Consider the following 20,754-nt stretch of genomic DNA (forward strand, 5'->3'; position numbering starts at 1 on the left):
TGTCTTATGATTATTATATTTTAGCAGTATTTATTTGGGTTCGTGTTGTTCTTTTCTTTATGTATTATTTTAAGTACCTTTGTGTAATTTCTTATATAGTTTTGATGTTTCGGCTTTGTTTATATTTTGTACGAATTTCCCTTCATTTTAGGTGCTATTCCCCAAGAATCCGGTAATAGGCACATCATGATGAAAACAATCAAAGAACCCATGTACTGAATCAATTTATACCGCTTGTTTAAATTTTACGCCTTAAATAATCGTCAAATTGCAAAAATATCGAAAAGATAAATTAAAAGAACCGAGGCTGATTTCATACGCATATAAACACAAACTTCTTGTAAATGGCTATAATTAACATCTTTGATTTAAATTCACCATTCGGATTATGAATGACATCTTTGATTTAAATTCATCATTCGGATTATGAATGAAAATCGGTTTAACTCGCATGGCATCGTAGCACTGCGCTAGTTTGCGTAATATTCGGGTTCGTTTTCGGTTTCCACGAGTCACAACAATCTCTGATATTCTGTATAATTGAACTACAAACTACTAGTTTGCCTTTTCAGGATTCTAAATTTTCAAGTCAAAATTCAATTTAGCGAACACCATGTCTGTCAAGTCATTCAAAGAGTAATCAAGGGAACCAAGGTAATAGCGGTAATCAAAAGAATGTAATCCAGGGACAAAGACCAGACATGGAAAACAGACATATACAACAAAGAACATAAAGTAACTAAAATCATACATACAAAGTAACAAAAGTAAATGAGCAACTCGGACTCCACTAAAACTGGGAGCATGGACCAGGTGCACCGGTAGGATAAGCGTCCTCTGCTTTTCTAGAAACACCCGCCGAGTTGCTCATAAAAAGTCAAGTCCGGGGTAGACAAATGAGGAAAGGAAAACTATGACCCGTTGAATAAATCAGTTTTCATGGTGTTGATGGATACACCATAACAATCCACGAGTTCATGATGACGACCATAAAACTTCTGTAGTGATGACTTCAATCTTGTAGCAACATAACCCTGTTCCAGAAGCCTATTTGTTAGAGTTCTAGCGCGATACAAAAAGTCTGCGTAGTTTCGGCAAGCTCTGGCATAACGTATGAGTTGTGATATGAACACTCCATACGCAGGAGCCGAAGGGATGTTGCCACAGATGAAAGGAAAGTTGACAATTCTGAATGAAAAGTCATCACGTTTGTCGTAAAGTTTGGTCAATAGTTTTCCTTTACCATCGATTTCTAAGTGTAGGTCAAGATATGAGGCTGACTTCACAGTGTCTGTAGTATCCTTTATCTCAAGTTCTTTTGGGTAGATGCGATGTATCAAATCCCCGAAATTAGGATTGTTTAAAGATAACATGTCATCTATATAGCGGAAACTGAGATTGAAGGATCTAGCTAAACAATATTCTTTCTTTCTGATCAGATCAGCTATAAAGTCAGCCTCATAAGAATGAAGGAATAGGTCAGCTAGTAAAGGGGCACAATTTGTTCCCATTGGAATGCCGACTGCTTGTTGAAAAACACGTCCACCACACTGGACAAATATGTTGTCGATTAAAAATTTCAGCATTTTGTAAACATCTTCCTCTGTATATTTGGAAGATGATTTGGAATTATTTCTTACAAAGTATGAGGAATCTCTACCAAGAACTATATATTTGTACCTAGGTGTACCATCTTTTTTTTGGAAAAACAACGATGTATAATGTTTTTAAGTCGGGATTTTAACTGAGTATGGGGAGTAGAAGTATACAGTGTTGAAAAGTCATAGGTTTTAATGCTATTATATTCAGATAATAGTCTTGAACTGATTGTCTCCAAAAGATCTTTCGAATTTTTCAGGATCCACATTGAATTAATACCACTACGGGAGTAACAAGTGTTGTGGTAGGACTGTAGACCCTCTTTGACAGTTGTGAGTATAGAAGTTAAAAGTTTTGAAAGAGGTTTAGTGGTACATTTTGCAGATCCAGCTATGAAACGTTGTTTGTATGGATTCTTGTGAAGTTCAGGAATCCAGTACATAGATGGTAAATCACAATCATCGTCCTTGGTAGAGAGACCAAAAGAGGATAGTACAGATTTATGGTTTTCCACAATCTCTTCTTTGGAAAGAGTGGTAGCAGTGTAAGTCTTATCACTGCTATTATTTTCTACGTCTACCTCTAATAATAAACATTGGATATAAAACGTTTAGCAGACAAAAACAATGTTGTGTTGGGCTTTGTCTGCTGGTACGACAACATACTTGTCATGTATAGTAGACAATGTTTTTGCTACATCGGGGTCTTTGAAAACTGATGTAGCCTTGGTACTCATTGACCTACTTAAAACTTTCATTCGTTTCAAAATTAAAGACCTCACGGCCTTCAACCACACTGACAGAGAATCAATGTCTTCTTGTTCTCGTTTTATTCATTTTCTTGCATAGTCCTCGACGGCATCCATAAGAACTTTAAAGTTATAATTCCAATTTATGGACCGTGGTTCACGGTACTTGGGACCTTTAGAAAGGATATTACGCAGAGATTCGTTTTCGATAATGGTTAAATCTTCCGTAACGACGTGACCAGAAGGACCATATTTGAATGGAGAGGTTTTGCAAGAACAGTCAGGTGGTTTAGCCTTGAAGTCCTCAATCTCGAGGTTCTGCAATAGTCTTTTATAATTGAAAATTTTGAATGCGATGGGTGAAGTATAGGAATATGAAATAATTGGTATGGATTTGTCTTTGAAATATGGGGGAATTTTGTTGGTAACGTTTTTGTGATGGAGGATGTTAGCCAAATTAATTGCATCTATACCTTTGTTGACAAACGGTAGTGGAAGAAATGATCGTTTTTCTTCATCTTGACTTTTCACATAAACTGGTTTAAAGAGTCTGTGGAAACCAATATCCAAAATAATAGAAACAAGTCTGTATAATGATGAGGTGGGGTCAGAAACAGGAGTGTCAAGACTTGTTTTGTAAAGGGAGTGTAGTAGAGTGAGAGGTATAGAATAAAGTTTGGTTCTAATTTGATGAAGTCACAATTAAACGTTTAGTTAAGTCCTGCCTTTGTCAACTGTATTCTAGATATTGTTAATTCTCAGGTGGTAAGCTATAGCTCAAGTGCTACAATCTGTCGCAAAGATACCTATATAGATTATTACAAATATTAATTATGATGGACAGCAGACTTACACCAACACCATTCCTGAAAATCAAAGTACTCGTGTACTGAATTAATTTACATCGATTGTTAGAATTTTTACGCCTAAAATAATCGTCAAATGACAAACAATGGGATAAATGGATAGAACGGAGATCGAACTCAAACGTGACACAAGCTTATTGTTATAAATGGTTAATATTGAACTCTTTGTTTTAATTTTAATTTCACCATTCTGATTACGAAGGACATTTAAAGGCCACACACACATATACACACTAAAATTCATGATGCACTGTAGAAGTGCGCCTGTTTGCGTGATATTCAAGTTCGATATCGGTTTCCATTGAACACCTAGATGAATGAGTACAAAACTCTCCGACATAGTGCATATTTTAACTACAAACTACTAGTTGTCCATTCCCAGTTTTTAAATTTTCAGGTCGATATTCAATTTATCTGCCCCTTGCCTTTGATTTTCAGCTCGGATATTATTCATGGGTTAGTTATGTACTTTCAGTATTTTCACAGTTCAGGTTATTCTAGACTTATTGTAAACGCTGTATATATAGTTGTATTTTGCTGCTGCCCTTTTGATTCTTAGTTTTCGTCATATTATAATAAATGGCCTTTTTCAATTCGTATATTGTGTTGTGTTTTTTTATGAAAATCAAACAAAGCAGAAGTTATTAAAGGAGGAAAGGTGACAAAAATTCAATTTATCGACCTCCAGGTCGAAACTGTCTGTTAAATCATTCAAAATCAAGCCACAATCATTGAAATAAATCATATCCTTGAATACACATTCCTCTAAACTAGCTACATTTCTCAGTTGATATGCTTTATAGCTCAAGTGCTACAAGTTATTCCATAGACGCCTATTTGTCATGTAAAAGCGCTGGGCACCTTGTTCCAAAGACACATACATTGAAATTAACGATAAAGTCTTCGAATGTATTTTTAACAATCGCGTCTGGTGCAGGAAACATTTGCCATGCACTTTTAAGGCCCCGGAGCACCTACAGCTATATTGTAATAACATACACCTGGCTAAAATAGCCAGATAAAATGATTATTGCAAAAAAAACCAATAACACCAGACCAAAAAAAAAATGACACAATTCCCGAGAAATGCATAATCGAAATTTCTATGGCATCGACTAAGTTTTATTTTTAGTTGTCAGATCAGGGCTTCTGATGTCACGAGGCAGTAATCGTAATAAAAATACGTCAGGATGGTTGCGTGGGTTATGCTACCTTTTGTTAAAAAATGGACAAACGATAAGTGGCAAATAATAGCCCGAAAACCCTTTCTTTGTACAAGTTTCTTCATCGTAACCACTGCCCCTTTTATCGGTGTGTTCACGTTTCTCCAACATTTTGAAATAAAACATGTCTCAATTTAGTGTGATTTTGACTCTAAATGCCATTAAAAGTGATACAAGGACAGTCTTAATAAAGAAATGTAAATTAATAAACCAATTGTATTCCTTTCATTATTTAGTTAATTATATCAAGATCATAATTTAATAACAGAATAATGGCAGATAAATATAATCTGTGAAGACCATACAGAAGTATTGCTGTTGCTATGGTGACACGACTTTTTTTAATAGCAAAGCATACCATTTTTAAACATTCATATGATACACTATCATTGTGCAATACTTAATTCCAAAATTGCAATGTACCATTTCTGGTTAATTTTAATGGTTACATTGAATAGCTCTTAATTATTAGACTAAAACAACATCAATTAAGGTAAGGGATTATGGGGTTCTCAAAAGGGTTTGATACTATGTTTAAATTTACATGTATTTTACAATTTCCAATAAAAAATGTTGGATGATATTTTTAAATGATTTCATTGACTAGAGACACAAAATATGATTATAATGTAATATTTCTTCATTCAAATTTTATCTCTGTTTTGGCAAAAAAAAAGTACCATATGAAAGAATTAAATATTTTACAAAGAGTAATCAAGGGAACCAAGGTTACAGCGGTAATCAAAAGAATGTAATCCAGGGACAAAGACCAGACATGGAAAACATACATTCACAACAAAGAAAACAGACATACACAACAAAGAACATAAAGTAACTAAAATCATACATACAAAGTAACAAAAGTATACGAACAACTCGGACTCCACTAAAAACAGGGAGCATGGACCAGGTGCGCCGGTAGGGTAAGCGTCCTCTGCTTTTCTAGAAACAAAATATATTTCTATCTTTTTTTAGGGTAATTATTTGAATTTATCTTTAAAATAAAATAATTTAATATTAATTTAGGCAATATAATTTTATTATTTTTTGTACAATAGTCATAAAATATATATACATGTACCTAAACTTTGCAGTGAACTTTGTACCAAATAAGTTCGGCAGAATCCGACTTGGTGAATCATTATAATATAATAGTTTATTGGATTTATTGTATACACAATTTTACAAATCAAGACATAACTGTTTTGTATTTGAAGCTTTGCGTACGGGGCGCCGAATGGGACTTGATCTTTTTGTAATCAAAATCAACTTTGTGTACACAAAATTGAATTCCGTCATAACAAAATCATTTTTGCCGTACAAAACTACGTTATACAGACTTGTTTTATGGTCACTTCAATTTTGTAATTTGCATACAAAATTGACTTTTGTGACACAAACTTGAATTTTGTCTCACAAAATTGCAAACGTGAATTTTGTGTTAAATCGCATGCAAAAATGATTTTGTCATGACAGAATTCAATTTTGTAAACGCAAATATTATGATCCGATACTCCGGCTGACCTTTTCCTTCATTTTTATGAGTCTGATTTTATTGCTGATCTTATTAAAAGATGGAACATCGCTAAGCCAGATCTTTTGACCACAGTTTACGCTAAATAGATCTCGTCTTTAAACAATCCTAGATTCTGGGATTTCATACATCGCATCTAGCCCAAAAACTTGAGATAAGGGACACTATGATAGTCAGTCTCATATCTTGACATACTTTTAGGGATCGATGGAAAGGAAAAAATCCAGACCAAACTATACATAATAATAGATGATTTCTCGTACCGTATCGCAAACTTTCCTTTTATCTGTGGTAGCATCCCTTCAGCACTTGCGTACATAAGGCGTATTCCATAGCTTGCGAATACGTACTCGGACTTTTTAAACATATAATTTTGTGCAAAACTAGGCAAAAATGAAAACGGAATCGACCTCTTTTTTGAAAAAAATATTGGATCTGCCTTGCAGGGTCAAGACCAATATCGAAAAGAAAGTTGTCTTATTTTTATACGCCTGTCTAAGACGGGACGTATTATGATATACCGTTGTCCATCCGTCCGTCGTCCACACTTCGGACAATAACTCAACACTTTCACCAACTTTTATGAAACTTTAGTGAATTGTTTATATCTATTGACATAAGCTCCCTTTCGATTTTTATAAATAATTTAAGATTTTTCGCTTTCGTGTAATCAGTTTTTATACTTGAAAAGGGGGATTTTCAAGTTTTCGCACAATAACTAAAAAACACTATCACGAACTTTTATGAAACTTTGGTGAATTGTTCATATCTATTGATGTAATTCTTTCGATTTTTATAAATTTCAGATTTTTCGTTTCCGTGCAATGAATTTTTTTACTTAAAAAAGGAGGATCTTCAAGTTTTCGGACAATAACTCAAAAACACTTTCACCAACTTTGTGAAAATTTGGTGAATTGTACATATCTATTGACGTAAGTTCCCTTTCGATTTTGTAAATTTTAAAGCTCCCTTTCGATTTGTATAATGTCAAATTTTACATTTACGTTTTAACTCTTTAAAAAAGGCGTTCACGGCCAAGAAAATTTATTCGTAGAAAAATTGTTGAAAACAAACCATTTGTTATTATGATCGCCTCATAAATATAAAAGGTACTTGGTAACCTTGTCAGAAAAGTGTGTTTGAACAAGATAGAAATGTATGGGTGAAAAATAAAGACAACAAACTTAGTTAAACATGAGGTAGCCTTGATAGTGCCAAATATTTTGTGCATTTTTTATTTACTTTTTTTTTTTTTTTTTTTTGGGGGGGGGGGGGGGTATATTAATGCGCTCACAGTATTTCTAGTTGATTCATATAAACTCATTAAAAGCATAAGGACAAGTCAAAAGGGCAACGGGCGTATCATGCACTTAAAGCGCAGCTCTTTATTCACAAAGAACGACCAAACAAGTGTATGATTTCTGCAAAATTTTTGAGAACATGATGATGTATGTTCTAACAACTCGAAGAACAATTGCTCAAATCTTGCATCAAGTGCGTGATCGGTAAATTATGATTAAAATGCGAATTTAAAATATAGGACGAACTCGGACGTTACCCCAAACACCCGAGCATTGGTCATTTCCATGCCAGCACTTTTTTGTAATTCCAGAATACCCCCTCACAAGGAGTTAAATATATATTGTAGTTATGTACATCTTTGCTACTCCAAAAGTTTTGCTATTTCAACGCGTCTTCTTGTCTTGTTTTGGTTTTTTTTTAAACCAAATAACCCCTTTATTATTACCCGCTTGGTCAGGGCTCTTAGAGATTTTATCTTTTTTTAATTTTTTAAACCGAATTTAAATATTTTTTTCCCTATTTTATTCCATCTTGCTATTTAAAATGGGACGCACAGCACATTTTGTTTCGTTATAGGTTTCTGCTGTTTTCTGGTTTTAAGCTGTACCTATTAAGCGCCACCCAGAGCATTTGTACAGATGAAAAGGGGAAGTAAGTAGTTAACTCGCAGGCAAGAAGCAACAACAAATACCGACATACTAGCAATAATTCAGTTATATCGGATTGTCACCTGTCATTTGCTCGATTTTCTTGTCAGAAATATATATGTACAAGTGATGTTTTGATGGGTATTTGTGATGTTTTCTGCGCATTTTTTTTTACTTCCTCGTGGCAGGGAATGTATGTATTCTCTCCTCTGGCTCTGGTTCCACTACTAGCCTGACAGGACGCAATTACGACCGGACAAAATTTCGAACGATTTAAATTGTTTCTTCACCTGTATTGCCATTATGTTGCATAGTTTGATAATGTTGCCAAACATAAAAACATCGCTTGATTGATCATGTTCTCCTGTAAATAAATAAGGGTAACAACAAAGTTACCGAAAACTAATCCGATTCATAATCAAGTCGTCCAAAATAAAGCTGGCAAAATAGATATTACACCATATTTTTGTAAAAAAGAGCTCATCTGCATTTCATGAACGTTACATACAGCGAATATTCCATTTTGATGTCTTGCACGAACTTGTGTTTCTCTTTGGAAATTGCACTAAAAAATAATAAAGATAAGTATTTTCTGTTCTCTTTTGTAAAAAATGGAAGACTTGTACCACTTTATTTTGTGATATGCAAAAATCTATTCTTCTCTACTGAATAAGGTCAAAATTACACATTTTACAGCCTTGATGCCCCATCCTGAAAACCTCGAAAATAATAAAAATATTTGCTCAAAGTACAAAATAGAAAATATTACTCTTTGGATGTGTGGTGCTCCTTTTCTTGAAGAAATTTATAGGAAAAATAAATCATTCCTTTCATCACCACCATAACAATTTAGTGTCTAGCTAATTGATTTGTTTATATTGGAAAATGTGGTTTTTAAATCATTTTTACGGCTGGCTGATAACTTTAAAATGAGTAAGTTGTCTCAGGAGAATAAAAATTATCTGTTTTAACAAGTACAGTCAAACCTCGTTATGTTTAAGTCGAAGGGACCATGCAAAAATGTTCGAATTAACCCAGGTTCGAGTAATCTGAGGTCGAGGATAAACCAGAAATACTGGTGGTTTGTTCAATGATTGTTTCTGCATTTTCATCATTTGTTGGGCTTATACATGTACATGTGTAACACTTTACACGGTACTTCGTAATGTCTTGTGTTTCATATCGGAAGATATTTTTTTGTATGTCGTATAATGTTTGAAATACTGAACGGCACAGAGTGCTTCAATGAAATTTCTATTTATTTTTTTCTACATCGAAAACATCATAGTTCTTAAAATGCTGCTTTGTTTACTCACAATCAGGTGTATCATCAAACCATGTGCTCTTCATTATTACGATAAAATTTCAAATTCACTAGTGGAACGATTGTAGTCGTTGAAATACACTTACTATCGTCTGTTTGATGTTTCATTAAAAAGTCAAATACCATTAAAATTTATCTGTATTTAAAAAAAAAATTGATCAAAATATCCGATATCACTGTTAGTGTGAATTCCAACGTGTACAGAAATTAATAAAATTAGTTTCTTTTCACTACACTCACAATTTTAAATTAATTAAATACAGAAATCAAGCCATAAAGAGTGTCAACAAATTGATTTTAAAGGCCACACTAATAGTTGTTAAAACACACTCCAATCATGGTTTGGAATAAACCAATCAGTTTTCCGACTAATTAGTTGACTTCCGAGACATCAGGGTGTAGTCCTATCGAAGGGACTGATGGATTACCTCAAGTTACCTGAGGTTTCGATTCATCTGAATTCGAGTCATCCGAGGTGAAATTGTATGGAGTAAGGGGACTTTGTAATTTGTTCGAATTATCCAAGATTTCGACTAATCCAAGTTCGACACATCGAGGTTCGACTGTAATTGTGATCATATTAAAAGTTTTATGGTACAATGGAAATTTTGACCTCCCAAAGTGCTCCAGGTCACCTCATGTGGATGCCAATCATAAAAAAAAAAAAGAAATATACAGGACCTGAACAAAACACAATTATAAAGATTTTTATTGCATTCGTCCATGTTGAATTTCACCTCATTGTTGAAATGGATGAGCTTAAATAATTTTAATAAAAATATTTCAATGCAAAATTTGTTTATAATTGTGTCCAGTGAGGCTATATTGCAGGTCCCACTGCATTCTGGTATGGCTTTAACAAGAACATGGAACAGTGCACATTTTCAGTATTTGATGTGCTTGACGTAGGGGTTAATGCAATGAAAGGTTGGATTTTGTACTAACTTCCGACAAAATAAAAATCCACTTTCCAAAGCCCTGTTTTTCCTTAGTGTAGAAAACAGTTAACTACTGTGATATAGTGAGACCCCAGTATAATATAAAGTATCTGCTCTTTGTCATTAGTTTTGGGTAGATCTACAAAAATGTATAACATGAAATCATGCATTCTTATCTTTCATGCTTTCATTTTTTTTGGTTGTTCGTACATGTTATTAATTTTGACTTAGAAATGAAAAATATGGTTGAAATGAAAGAAAATGTATCTTGTCATAGTGCACAGATCAAATTAAGTAATGTCAGAAAATATTGAGGCGGCCAATGAAGTCCAAGTAGTCTGTAAGTTTTGCTGCAGAAAACAGGTAGATTAAGGTAGGTAGATAAAATGCATGGTTTTAGGTTATTATATGGTATGTCATATCTGTCTGAAGAATGGAATAAAATGTGATGCAAAATTACAAACTCGAAATGTTGATTCAGCACTCATAATTTCAAATTACAAGCTCAATATTTTTAGCTCACCTGGCCAAAGGCCAAGTGAGCTTATGCCATCACTTGGCGTCCATCATCGTAGTCGTCGTGGACATCTCCTCTGAAACTACTAGACTGACAGGTTTTAAACTTGGCAGGATTGTTCCCTAGGGTGTTCTGCACAAAATGATTGTTGGGATTTTTGATCCATGAAAAACATGGCTGCCATTACTAAAAATAGAACATAGGGGTCAGATTGCAGTTTTTTGCATATAACTCAAAAACCGTTTCCTTTAGGCAATTTCTGGAAGAGAATATTGTTCAGCATCATGAGACGGACCTATGCCGAAATTTTCAAAACGATTCGTTTGCTGATGTAGGAGTTACGGCCCCTGAAACAGTTTTTTTGCATATTTTGCATGTGCAATTTTGGAAATCTTCTCAAAATCCATTACACAGAATTCAGTGAAAATGGCATGTATGTTCCTTGGGGTATCCCACACAAATTGACTGTTGGGATTGTTAATTCACGAAAAGCATGACCGCCATTACTAAAAATAGAACATAGGGGTCAGATTGCAGTTTTTTGCAAATTACTCAAAAACCGTTGCCTTTACCAAATTTCTGGCATGGGTTAATTGGTTAAGCATCATAAGAAGGACCTATGCCGAAATTTTCAAAACCATTCATTGACTTATGTAGGAATTACGACCCCTGAAACAGTTTTTTGTTGTTTTTTTTTTTTTCACATGTACAACCTCGAAAATCTTCTCTAAAACCATTTAAGATCATTGAATGAAAATAAGCATAATAGTTCTTTAGTGTATTGTGCTGAAAATGACTCTTGTGATTTTTAATCTGTGAATAGATATGGCTGCCTATACTAAAAATGGAACTTACGGGTCATAAGACAGTTTTTGAAAAAAATTGAAAAATTGTTGCCTTTAGCAAAATTCTGGTTCAGGTCATGAAAATGCTTTGAAAAGCATTTCCTGCATTTGACTATTTAGTTGATTTTAATGTAGCCTGTCTCATTTCTCAAGTTTTTCAAATAAGCAAATGGTTAACCAGATGAGCTGGTCAAAGTCACTAATTGTATAATATTCTATGCCACTGATTTTGGCTTGCTTTCAACATCCGAAATGGGACGAATTGAATATGCTTTAAAATCGGGTGACTTCCACTAGAATCTTGTTTCCGTTGGTATGATAACTCTTTTGTAACGGTGATGACCCAAATGTTTCTCAGTCAAAACAACTGGAAGAGCAGGTAATGGTTTTGTTTCGCAAGTTTCTCCTTAATTTAGCAATTTTCAGGTTGCATATGTTTTTGACCAAGGATCCAGATTTAACAACTGACAATGACTATATAGGTCATAAACATTATCGGGGCCCCGATATCTGTGTGTGTTGCTTGTATGAGGATGTGGTTTACATTTAGAGATGAAATGATTGGTTAGCATTGAACATTATGTAATATTATTCAGACACAGGTGACTATATAGGTCATTTACACAATCAGATATATCTTAGCCCTGATAATGTTTATCACCTATATAGTCAATTGTAACAAGCCCCTGTGTCTGAATTGGAATCTGGGTAATATTACATTAAGTTCAATGCTAAACGATCATGTCATCTTTTATTATGTGAACTTCCTATTCTCAAACAAGCAAAAACACATATAGATATGTGTATGATATTTAAGAGGTACATTTTGATCTTATATGAAGCTAGAATTGATAGTGAACATAGCACCAATCAGCAGCATAAGGTGGTGTAGTAATATATAATTATGCAAATCATATGCGAATGTAAAGTACTGAAGTTATGAGTGCAAGAAGTCCCTATCAATTTTAGCAACTTGCAAACATTTAATTTTTATGTAATTTACAATGCCTGGTATCATACTTCATTTCACAGCGTCCAGCATTTCTGAGGGAACAGACGTCAAGGTTGCCAGAATGGCTAGCAGTGGTGAAGACTGGAGAAAGGGGAAAAATATTGTAGAGTGTAATCGTTACATGTTGGACAACCAAATACACACAGATGTTATATTCAGCGTCAAATCAACTCAGATCATGGCACACAGAGTCATTCTCATCAGTAGAAGTCCCGTATTAGAGGCAAAGTTGTCTGTTAGACAGCCATCTGAAATTATTCAGATTGACCATATAGAACCCAATGTCTTTAAGAAAATGCTTAGGTATTTTTATATTCTTATCTTGATGTGTATATTGCAGGGCAAAAATAAGACTGTGGTACTCCAGGAAGTGTAACATCATTCACACAACAACATGAACAGTAAAGGAATTGAAAACAAGAGTAACCTCTGTAATATAGCAAATTAAAAAATCATTTTTGAAAAGTTCAGACATTTTCGTAGAATATTTAGAAGCTTGATAATAAAAAATAGTATTAGCATGTACTGTATTAAAGTTTTAAGTTGTCTTTTCAGTTTTGGTATTGAAAAAGTGCTTTTATCTGTACTATTTTTGTAGTTTTGTTTAATTTTATTGGTTTATTGATATCGACACTCCTCTATACCTAAGAAAAAATATCTGCAAGGATTTTATGGGAAACTTTCAATTTTTATAATAATACGACACTGTTGATGTTCATAGACATTTGATATTTGTACAACAACTTTCATGTAAATGTATATACATGTATTTACATTTATATAGAATTGTAATAGGTGCCAGACAGAATTATAGGATTATTTTTTGGGGGTATGATTTGATCCATTTAGAAGTAGGGATAAAAAGGGTCAAGAAAAAAGCTTTTTCCTGATGTGCTGACAATAACTTGAGTAGAAGTGCATGGATCTCTTTGAAATTAATATGCTACAAAGTGCTTTACCACTGAAGGATTGGTTGACTGATTATGGTTGAAGTATATTGAGGTATTCCATGCATTTCAAAACAAGAATGATTGACCAAAAAGAGAACCTGCTGTGTGCTAGTCTGACATGCTAAGCTGGATCTTGATTGTGCTAGCTCACAGAAGCAACAGTGGGCTAGTAGACATGCCACCCCATTTAGACACATTATTCTGACTCCAAGTGTATACCCATAAATGGAAAAGCCATGACTACCAATTTTGAAATCTTTAGTGTGACTTTGTCATGAATCAAACCCATGTCCTCAAGCACTGTGAGTACACTATCCTGAGACCACCATGGCAGTTACCACTTGAGGAAGGTTTGGTTTGATTTTAGGGTTGAGACTTAACTTGGTAGGGATTAGGAGCTATAAAAGGTCCACTTTAATTTTAATCATGAACTTATCCTGTGTCATCATTTGTTTTCAATCCAAAGTCAGAGCTATATCAAGCTTAAATGGTTTGTTCGTGCATGTCCTAACTGTTTAGTGTTTGACCTTGGCAGTCCCATCAAGCTGTGTCCTAACAGGCATTATTTTTTACATTTGGTCTTATAAGATTTTTAATCTTAGTTGATGCCATGAGGCTTTACTAGTTTTTACTTCAGGAAATATTGGTACTACCATGTGTAAACTATGAAAATAACTCCAATCAATTGGTCCCATCAGTTTCATCTGTATTCAACTTTACCAATGGAAATTGACCAATGGTCTGATCAGGTTCCCTGGTAATTGGATTCAAACATGAGTACTAGTTCAGTATATATTTGTTATCTTCCCCCTTACTTAAAAAAAATTGGAGGTACATAGAAATAGCCCTGTTGTCTGTCTACAAGACCATATGTTCCTCTGTCCACACATCTTTTAAGCACTTACACATATAACTTCCAGTCATCACAACTTTCCAGTTCACAGGCCTGAAAGTGTAATCAAGGGAACCAAGGTTATAGCAGTAATCTAAAGAATGTAATCCAGGGACAAAGACCAGACAATGGAATGCATTTTTCAGAAATATTTATATAGTGACTGTTGGCCTGTAGTAGTTAATTTTACAGGCCCACCACCATTTTGACAAGCCTTGGGCTTAATCGTGAAGACTGAACCTCCTAACCACTCAATGGATTTTAATGAAATTTTATACAAATATTAGGCGTCATATGTAAATGTGCATGAAGGAAGATGATTATTGACTGCGAAGGCAGATATTTTAAATTGAGGGTTTTTAATTTTAAAATCTTTGTAAACACAACTGAGACCTTTATGGATTTTGATGAAATTTAATTGGAAGGTTGGGTATTAAAAGAATATAAGCGTGAAGGCAGACAATTATATTTGGTACCTCCAAAAAAATCCAATTTATGTGTTTAAAATATTAAACTTCACCTAAACTGCTCAAGTGTAAACTGAACACTGAATAAATCAAAATCAGACATTTCCTGAATTCATTTCATATTAGTTTTAAATAATTATGTCTACACAAGATTTACTGTACTTATGTTTTTTTTGTTTTTGTTTTCATTATCAGGTATATATATTGTGACAATGTGGACATTGAGAACGATGAAGCAGCAGGCTTGTTGTATGCTTCCAGGGCTTACAAGCTTCAAGGCCTTGAGAACATCTGTCTACAAAGAATGTCTACAGCCATAACTCTAGACAGTGTCTGTATTGTACTGAACAATGCTGAGAACGATCTTCAGCTAAGGCAGAGATGTCTTGACTATATCTTCCAACAGCCTGAACGAATTATGAAAAGTGTAAGTTGGATTGATTTAGAGCGTGATAGCTTGAAAATGATTATTAAAGATGATCGGTTCAATGCAAAAGAGGAGTTGATATTTGAAGCCTTAATAAATTGGTCTGATAAGGAATGTTGGCGTGAAAATTTGACAATTAATCGAGTGAATCAGAATGATATGATATCTGATATACTTGAATACATACGATTTGGTTTGATGGATCCTAAGTACATTAAAGAGAAGGTCAAGCCGTTTCTTTCTTCTGACCTGTATATAAATGTCATGGAGCAGCTGGCTGAAATGGGCGATAACTCAAGCCGAATAAGGAAAAAGCGTGGCCAGGCTACTACATCAGAAGATACAAATGCTGTTTCAAGTACCCAAACACAACAAACTCCAAGCAGTAGCAGTTCTGGACGGGTTTTTGATGCAGGAGGTCAATCTAGTAACTTATCGTCAATGATTCATCCAAGTCATACTCCAGCTAATACAAGAGTTCTTCATCCAAGACCAAATCCAACAGAACAGACTACACCTACAACCCAACGTACCAATCCAGAGAGGACTGATTGTGTTCGTCCTGTTGAGACAGTACAGAGGTTTTCAATGGAGCATAGAGAAAGGGTTAGACTTGGGTATTTTATTCAGCGAGATCAACGCATCATTGTAGAACGATTTGAATCAACTCAGAGTGGAAAGGCATACCAGAGAGACAACAAAGATGGAATTTCATTTATTGCTTCAAAGAAATTAAAACTTCATGGTATACTTATCTATGGAAGCCACCAGAAGCCAGGGTCATACAAGATTGAACTGGAAATCTTCAAAGATACTGGTACTAGAGGCAATGACCTTCAACAAGTCTTTAGCTGTAGAACCAACATGGCCACTGATGGGGCAACCAAAGTGTATGAACTTGAGATAAGTCCACCAGTAAATGTGAATGCTCAGACTGTATATACAATCAGAGCTCTTATCAAGGGTCAAGCTAGTTTCTATGGCGTAAAAGGGCAACATACTGTTTTGAAAAATGGACTCTCTGTAAACTTTGTCACTGACAATACCTGTTTGAACTTAACATCTACTGACATAGGGCAGTTCCCAGGGTTTATATTTGAAGAAATGTAAAGATCATTTGCAGGAATGGGAAAAATGTTTGAATAGAAATTGGTTCCATTGAAAAAAAACAAATTGAGACCATGGGACCAGTGATACATGTTTGCTCCCTCTTCATGTGTGCAAATATCAATCAAAAATTTGAAGTACTTGTTGTAGCAGACTTGAAGTTCTAGGTTTTGATTGGTCATTGTAATTTCTTTTGCCAATCAGTCATTTGACTATCAATCGGATCACTTTGAATATTAACAGGTAAAATGTATCAATTCATGTTGCCATTATGGTTGTTCCAGGACAAGCTATGTAGAAGGCTTGGAAAGCACTTCATATACATGTATATGTCTATAGCTTCTTTCTTTCTGATTTTTTTTTTAAAGATACATGTATTTCCAGGGAAATAATTGGACATTGTATATATTACAAGTGTATGGGTGATCAGTAAAGCCAAAAAAAGAAATAGATGTCAGTTTTAGGTTACAAAAAAATTGGGTGTTTACATGTAGACATTGAGACCATGGGACCAGTGATACATGTTTGCTCCCTCTTCTTGATAATATTTTTTCCCTCTATTTTTGGGAAAATGTAGAAGTATAGTGGCATACTTAAGGAATTTCTGTGATTTTTTTTCAAAAGGAACTATCATGTTTGAAAAAATCAAATCCTGGATCTTACCCTAAATAGTGTAAACTCAGAAATGTTATGAGCATGTCCATCAAACAACATGTCCATCAATAGCCAATGAAACACAGTAAAACACAATTAGCAACCAAACCAATATCACAGAATTGTTGTGGGTTTTAGGGATTTCATTAGTTTTAAGTACAATGTTGGTTTTCATGGAAGACAAGCTTTCACTATTGGTTGTTTTCCAACTTGCTAAGTAATGGGTATATCTTCTAATTCAGAGCAGCTGCTCAATCATTTAAAATCAAAATTTGTTTCCACTCATATTGTAATTATATTAATAATAAAAGTTGTTTTCTCAATTTATAAAATCTACTAAACTTTTTTATTAAGCAACTATAATCACATTTATTTTTAGTCGGACATGTGTGCAAATATCAATCGAAAATTTGAAGTACTTGTTGTAGCAGACTTGAAGTTCTAGGTTTTGATTGGTCATTGTTATTTCTTTTGCCAATCAGTCATTTGACTATCAATCGGATCACTTTGAATATTAACAGGTAAAATGTATCAATTCATGTTGCCATTATGGTTGTTCCAGGACAAGCTATGTAGAAGGCTTGGAAAGCACTTCATATACATGTATATGTCTACAGCTTCTTTCTTTCTGATTTTTTTAAAAGATACATGTATTTCCAGGGAAATAATTGGACATTGTATATATTACAAGTGTATGGGTGATCAGTAAAGCCAAAAAAAAAAATAGATGTCAGTTTTAGGTTACAAAAAAATTGGGTGTTTACATGTAGATAGGTTAAATAATTTTAATTTTAAAAATATTTAATATACATGTATTTACACTTATGGTTGTATTTTCTTGACTTCAATAGTGCTCAACTCAAACAATGATAATTAATCCTAACAAAAATTACCAGTAAAATATGCTAGGGTAGGTAGGATAGCCATTACAAACTTCGGCCATAGGAAATTATGTCTTGATGTTTTGCATGATCATATAACTTTTTATAGAATAGTCCTCTAGTAAAAATCAAATCCAGTGTTCATTCATACATTGTAGCATAACATTATTTGTAAATACAGTATTTATTGCTGACTTTTGTTAATGTAATTCAGTTTGTTTACTCTGTAACTTAAACTGGTTTAAAACATCAACTTATTTAGATTATAAAATGTTAATTATGTTAGGAAAACATTTCAAAAATCTTTTTTGTTGTAAAGGATTTGTTCGTGTAGTTCAGATAGAAATTTATCTTAACTTATAAATTAGGTGTAAGGAAAGTTTATTCTTACATAAAAGTTGGTCATGATATCTTCTATTAAAATGATGTGCTTTTATTTGTTTAATTATTATACTGCAATATTATATATTATATAGTGATCAGGATGTCCTTTCTGTCATTTGTCATTCTTTCCGTCCTTCTGTTTAGTTCGTCCGTCACTTTAGTATCCTCAACTACTATTTAACCTCATGGTAGATTTTGTGAAACCTTTAAGTAATGCCATTATACATCTGCTGTTCTGATTCATGATGCAAAAGAATTCAGGCTTCCGTTAGCATAACATGCTAACGTATAACAAAGGAAGAATTTTATAAAAGTGTTACCAGGTAAATCCATTGTAAACCTGAACTTTGGATTTTTTTATCATAGATTTATGTTTTCCACTAGCTTACATGCAACATGTACGTACCTACTAATGTTTTTCAGTCTTATTTTTTGTTTCTTATAAAAAATGTTGCTGTGCACCTTACATTTTTGTTCATTTTTATATGTATGCAGGGCTTTAGTCGGTTTCTTATGTACATTTCGTTATTTTAATATGAATTTGTTTGCTTACATTTTGTCATTTAATGATATAGCATGGTTGTTGCATGTCCGTATCTTTGTCCATAGAGATATTTTAAATTAGTTTTTCGTGCGTTAATTTGTCCAATGGATATGGTCAGAGGATCTTGATAATTTTTTTTATTACAAGGTTCCATACCACAAAGGGAGGTATTTATTGATTTCGGAGTAACGGTTTAGAAATTAGGGTTAAAAATGTGCAAATACGAGCATTTCATAAAATTAAACTATGGATCTTTATGAAATTGTACCACAAGGTTAGATTAGACTGGAAGTGATTTTGGGAGTTATGGCCCAAACCAATTAGAAATTAGATACAAAAGGGGCACAAAACAATTATTTTCTGGGTTTGACTGTAACCTTGAAGAAAGTGACCAAACACATTTACGTGTTTTTAGGCATTAGGATGAGTGTATTAAGTCTATGGATCATTTTGATTTTGTTCTACAAAGTGCTTTAGGACTTCGGAAAAAAGGAAGGGGATGAAGTTCTTTTATGACCTTTCGTTGTGTCCATACTTGTCTCAACTGTTAAGGGATACGTCAGGTGTGGTCATATCAAGTCGCGCGAATCCTTTTATTTTGAATTGTTTATTAGTGGTTATGGAGTGTTATGTTAATTAGTTTCAATGCTGCATGTTTAGCATTGCAGCAGAACCGAAGATTGAAATATATTTGTGTAACTTGGTCAATTGTTGTAACTTAAATTAAATGAAGATATCTTACAGGCGATTCACTTTTTTTTCTCTTTGTTCTCTTATTGTTTAAACAAACAGTACTTCCAGAAGCAATCTAATATTATTCTTCTACTTGTTAGAGTGAGAGCTATATTGCAAACCCTCTGTTCGTCCGTCCGTTACACTTTTCTGCAACATATTTCTCAGGTTCTGTATGATGGAATGCTTAGATATTGCTTTTGCATGATGACTTGTGTTTCCCCTTTACAAACTCTTCGCTTGTCTACTTTCTGTTTACTGAATTCTTCGTAATTTTAATACGACTGCAAACAAATTCGGTCAGATATCGTATGGCGCTCTCATCCATGTCGTTGTCCGTTGAAACTTGGTTTTTGTGTGAGTATTATTTGGTTGACATTTATATAATTTTAAAACATGGTTCCCAATTACAAAAGAGAGGTTGGTAGTTTCACAGGCAAATTCATTCTCATGATTTTTACACGAATTTCGCCTAAATTGAGGAAATAAACTTTGTGACATAATTCACGTGAATTCGGGTGAATCGAGCCTTCACATGAAATTCGTGTTTAGTGAATAACACGTGAAAATCATGTTAATTTCATGTGATGTAAAGCTCGATTAACACGAGTTTGACGTGAAGAATATTTGCCTCTGTATGCCCCAAGCATTTTGAATTACGGGCCAAAAAAAGGACAAAAAACAAACTTTTCATAGAATTTTACTTTATAATTTCATTATTTTATCATAATCATCTTGATGTTTATTATATTGTTCCACAATGTTTTTTACCATTGTTCCGTGTCAAAAGTAATGCAATCAAGGCAGTGTTCAGCTTGAATGGTGTGTCCATACTTTTGAGAACTGTACAGGATTCTACCTGTCGTCGTTTCACGCTGCGCCATGCAAAGCATTTTTAAGTGATTCAAAATGGAAGTTTTCGTAAGAGAATTCCTAGCGACTATTAGAGGGAATGCTTAGATATGTGGTATATTGCTTTTGCATGATAACTTGTACCGTGTCTCCGCTTTCCAGGTTAATCGCTTATATACTTCCTCTTTACCGAACGACTTAGTCATTTTAAGCTCACCTGGCCGTATGCCATGTGAACTATTGCCATCATTTGGCGTCCGTCGTCGTCGTTCACAATTTCTTCGAACATCTTCTCCTCTGAAACTATTG

The 20,754-nt window shown here is 33.9% G+C and overlaps 1 protein-coding gene across 2 annotated transcripts; it reads left to right on the forward strand.

Moving 5' to 3' along the window:
* Positions 1-7,831: 7,831 nt before the first annotated feature.
* Positions 7,832-19,602, forward strand: LOC148606915 (BTB/POZ domain-containing protein 3-like). Of its 2 annotated transcripts, none has more exons than XM_088543650.1 (3): positions 7,832-7,923; positions 12,576-12,858; positions 15,060-19,602. In XM_088543650.1, the coding sequence occupies exons 1-3, from the start codon at positions 7,911-7,913 to the stop codon at positions 16,399-16,401; spliced, it is 1,638 nt and encodes a 545-aa protein (XP_088399776.1). In that variant the 5' UTR covers positions 7,832-7,910; the 3' UTR covers positions 16,402-19,602. The 2 variants fall into 2 exon arrangements, with proteins under 2 accessions (XP_088399776.1, XP_088399778.1); XM_088543652.1 differs by lacking the exon at positions 7,832-7,923 and adding an exon at positions 7,931-8,060.
* The last annotated feature ends 1,152 nt before the right edge of the window (positions 19,603-20,754 follow it).

Source organism: Perna viridis, chromosome 9 (assembly GCF_037379345.1).
Source record: "Perna viridis isolate PV_CMFRI_1.1 ecotype Kerala chromosome 9, ASM3737934v1, whole genome shotgun sequence".
NCBI lineage: Eukaryota > Metazoa > Mollusca > Bivalvia > Mytilida > Mytilidae > Perna > Perna viridis.

Coding starts and splice junctions, on each gene's coding strand:
- LOC148606915 (XM_088543650.1), top strand. Junction 12,859..15,059: donor GTCTTTAAGAAAATGCTTAG/GTATTTTTATAT, acceptor TTTCATTATCAG/GTATATATATTGTGACAATG.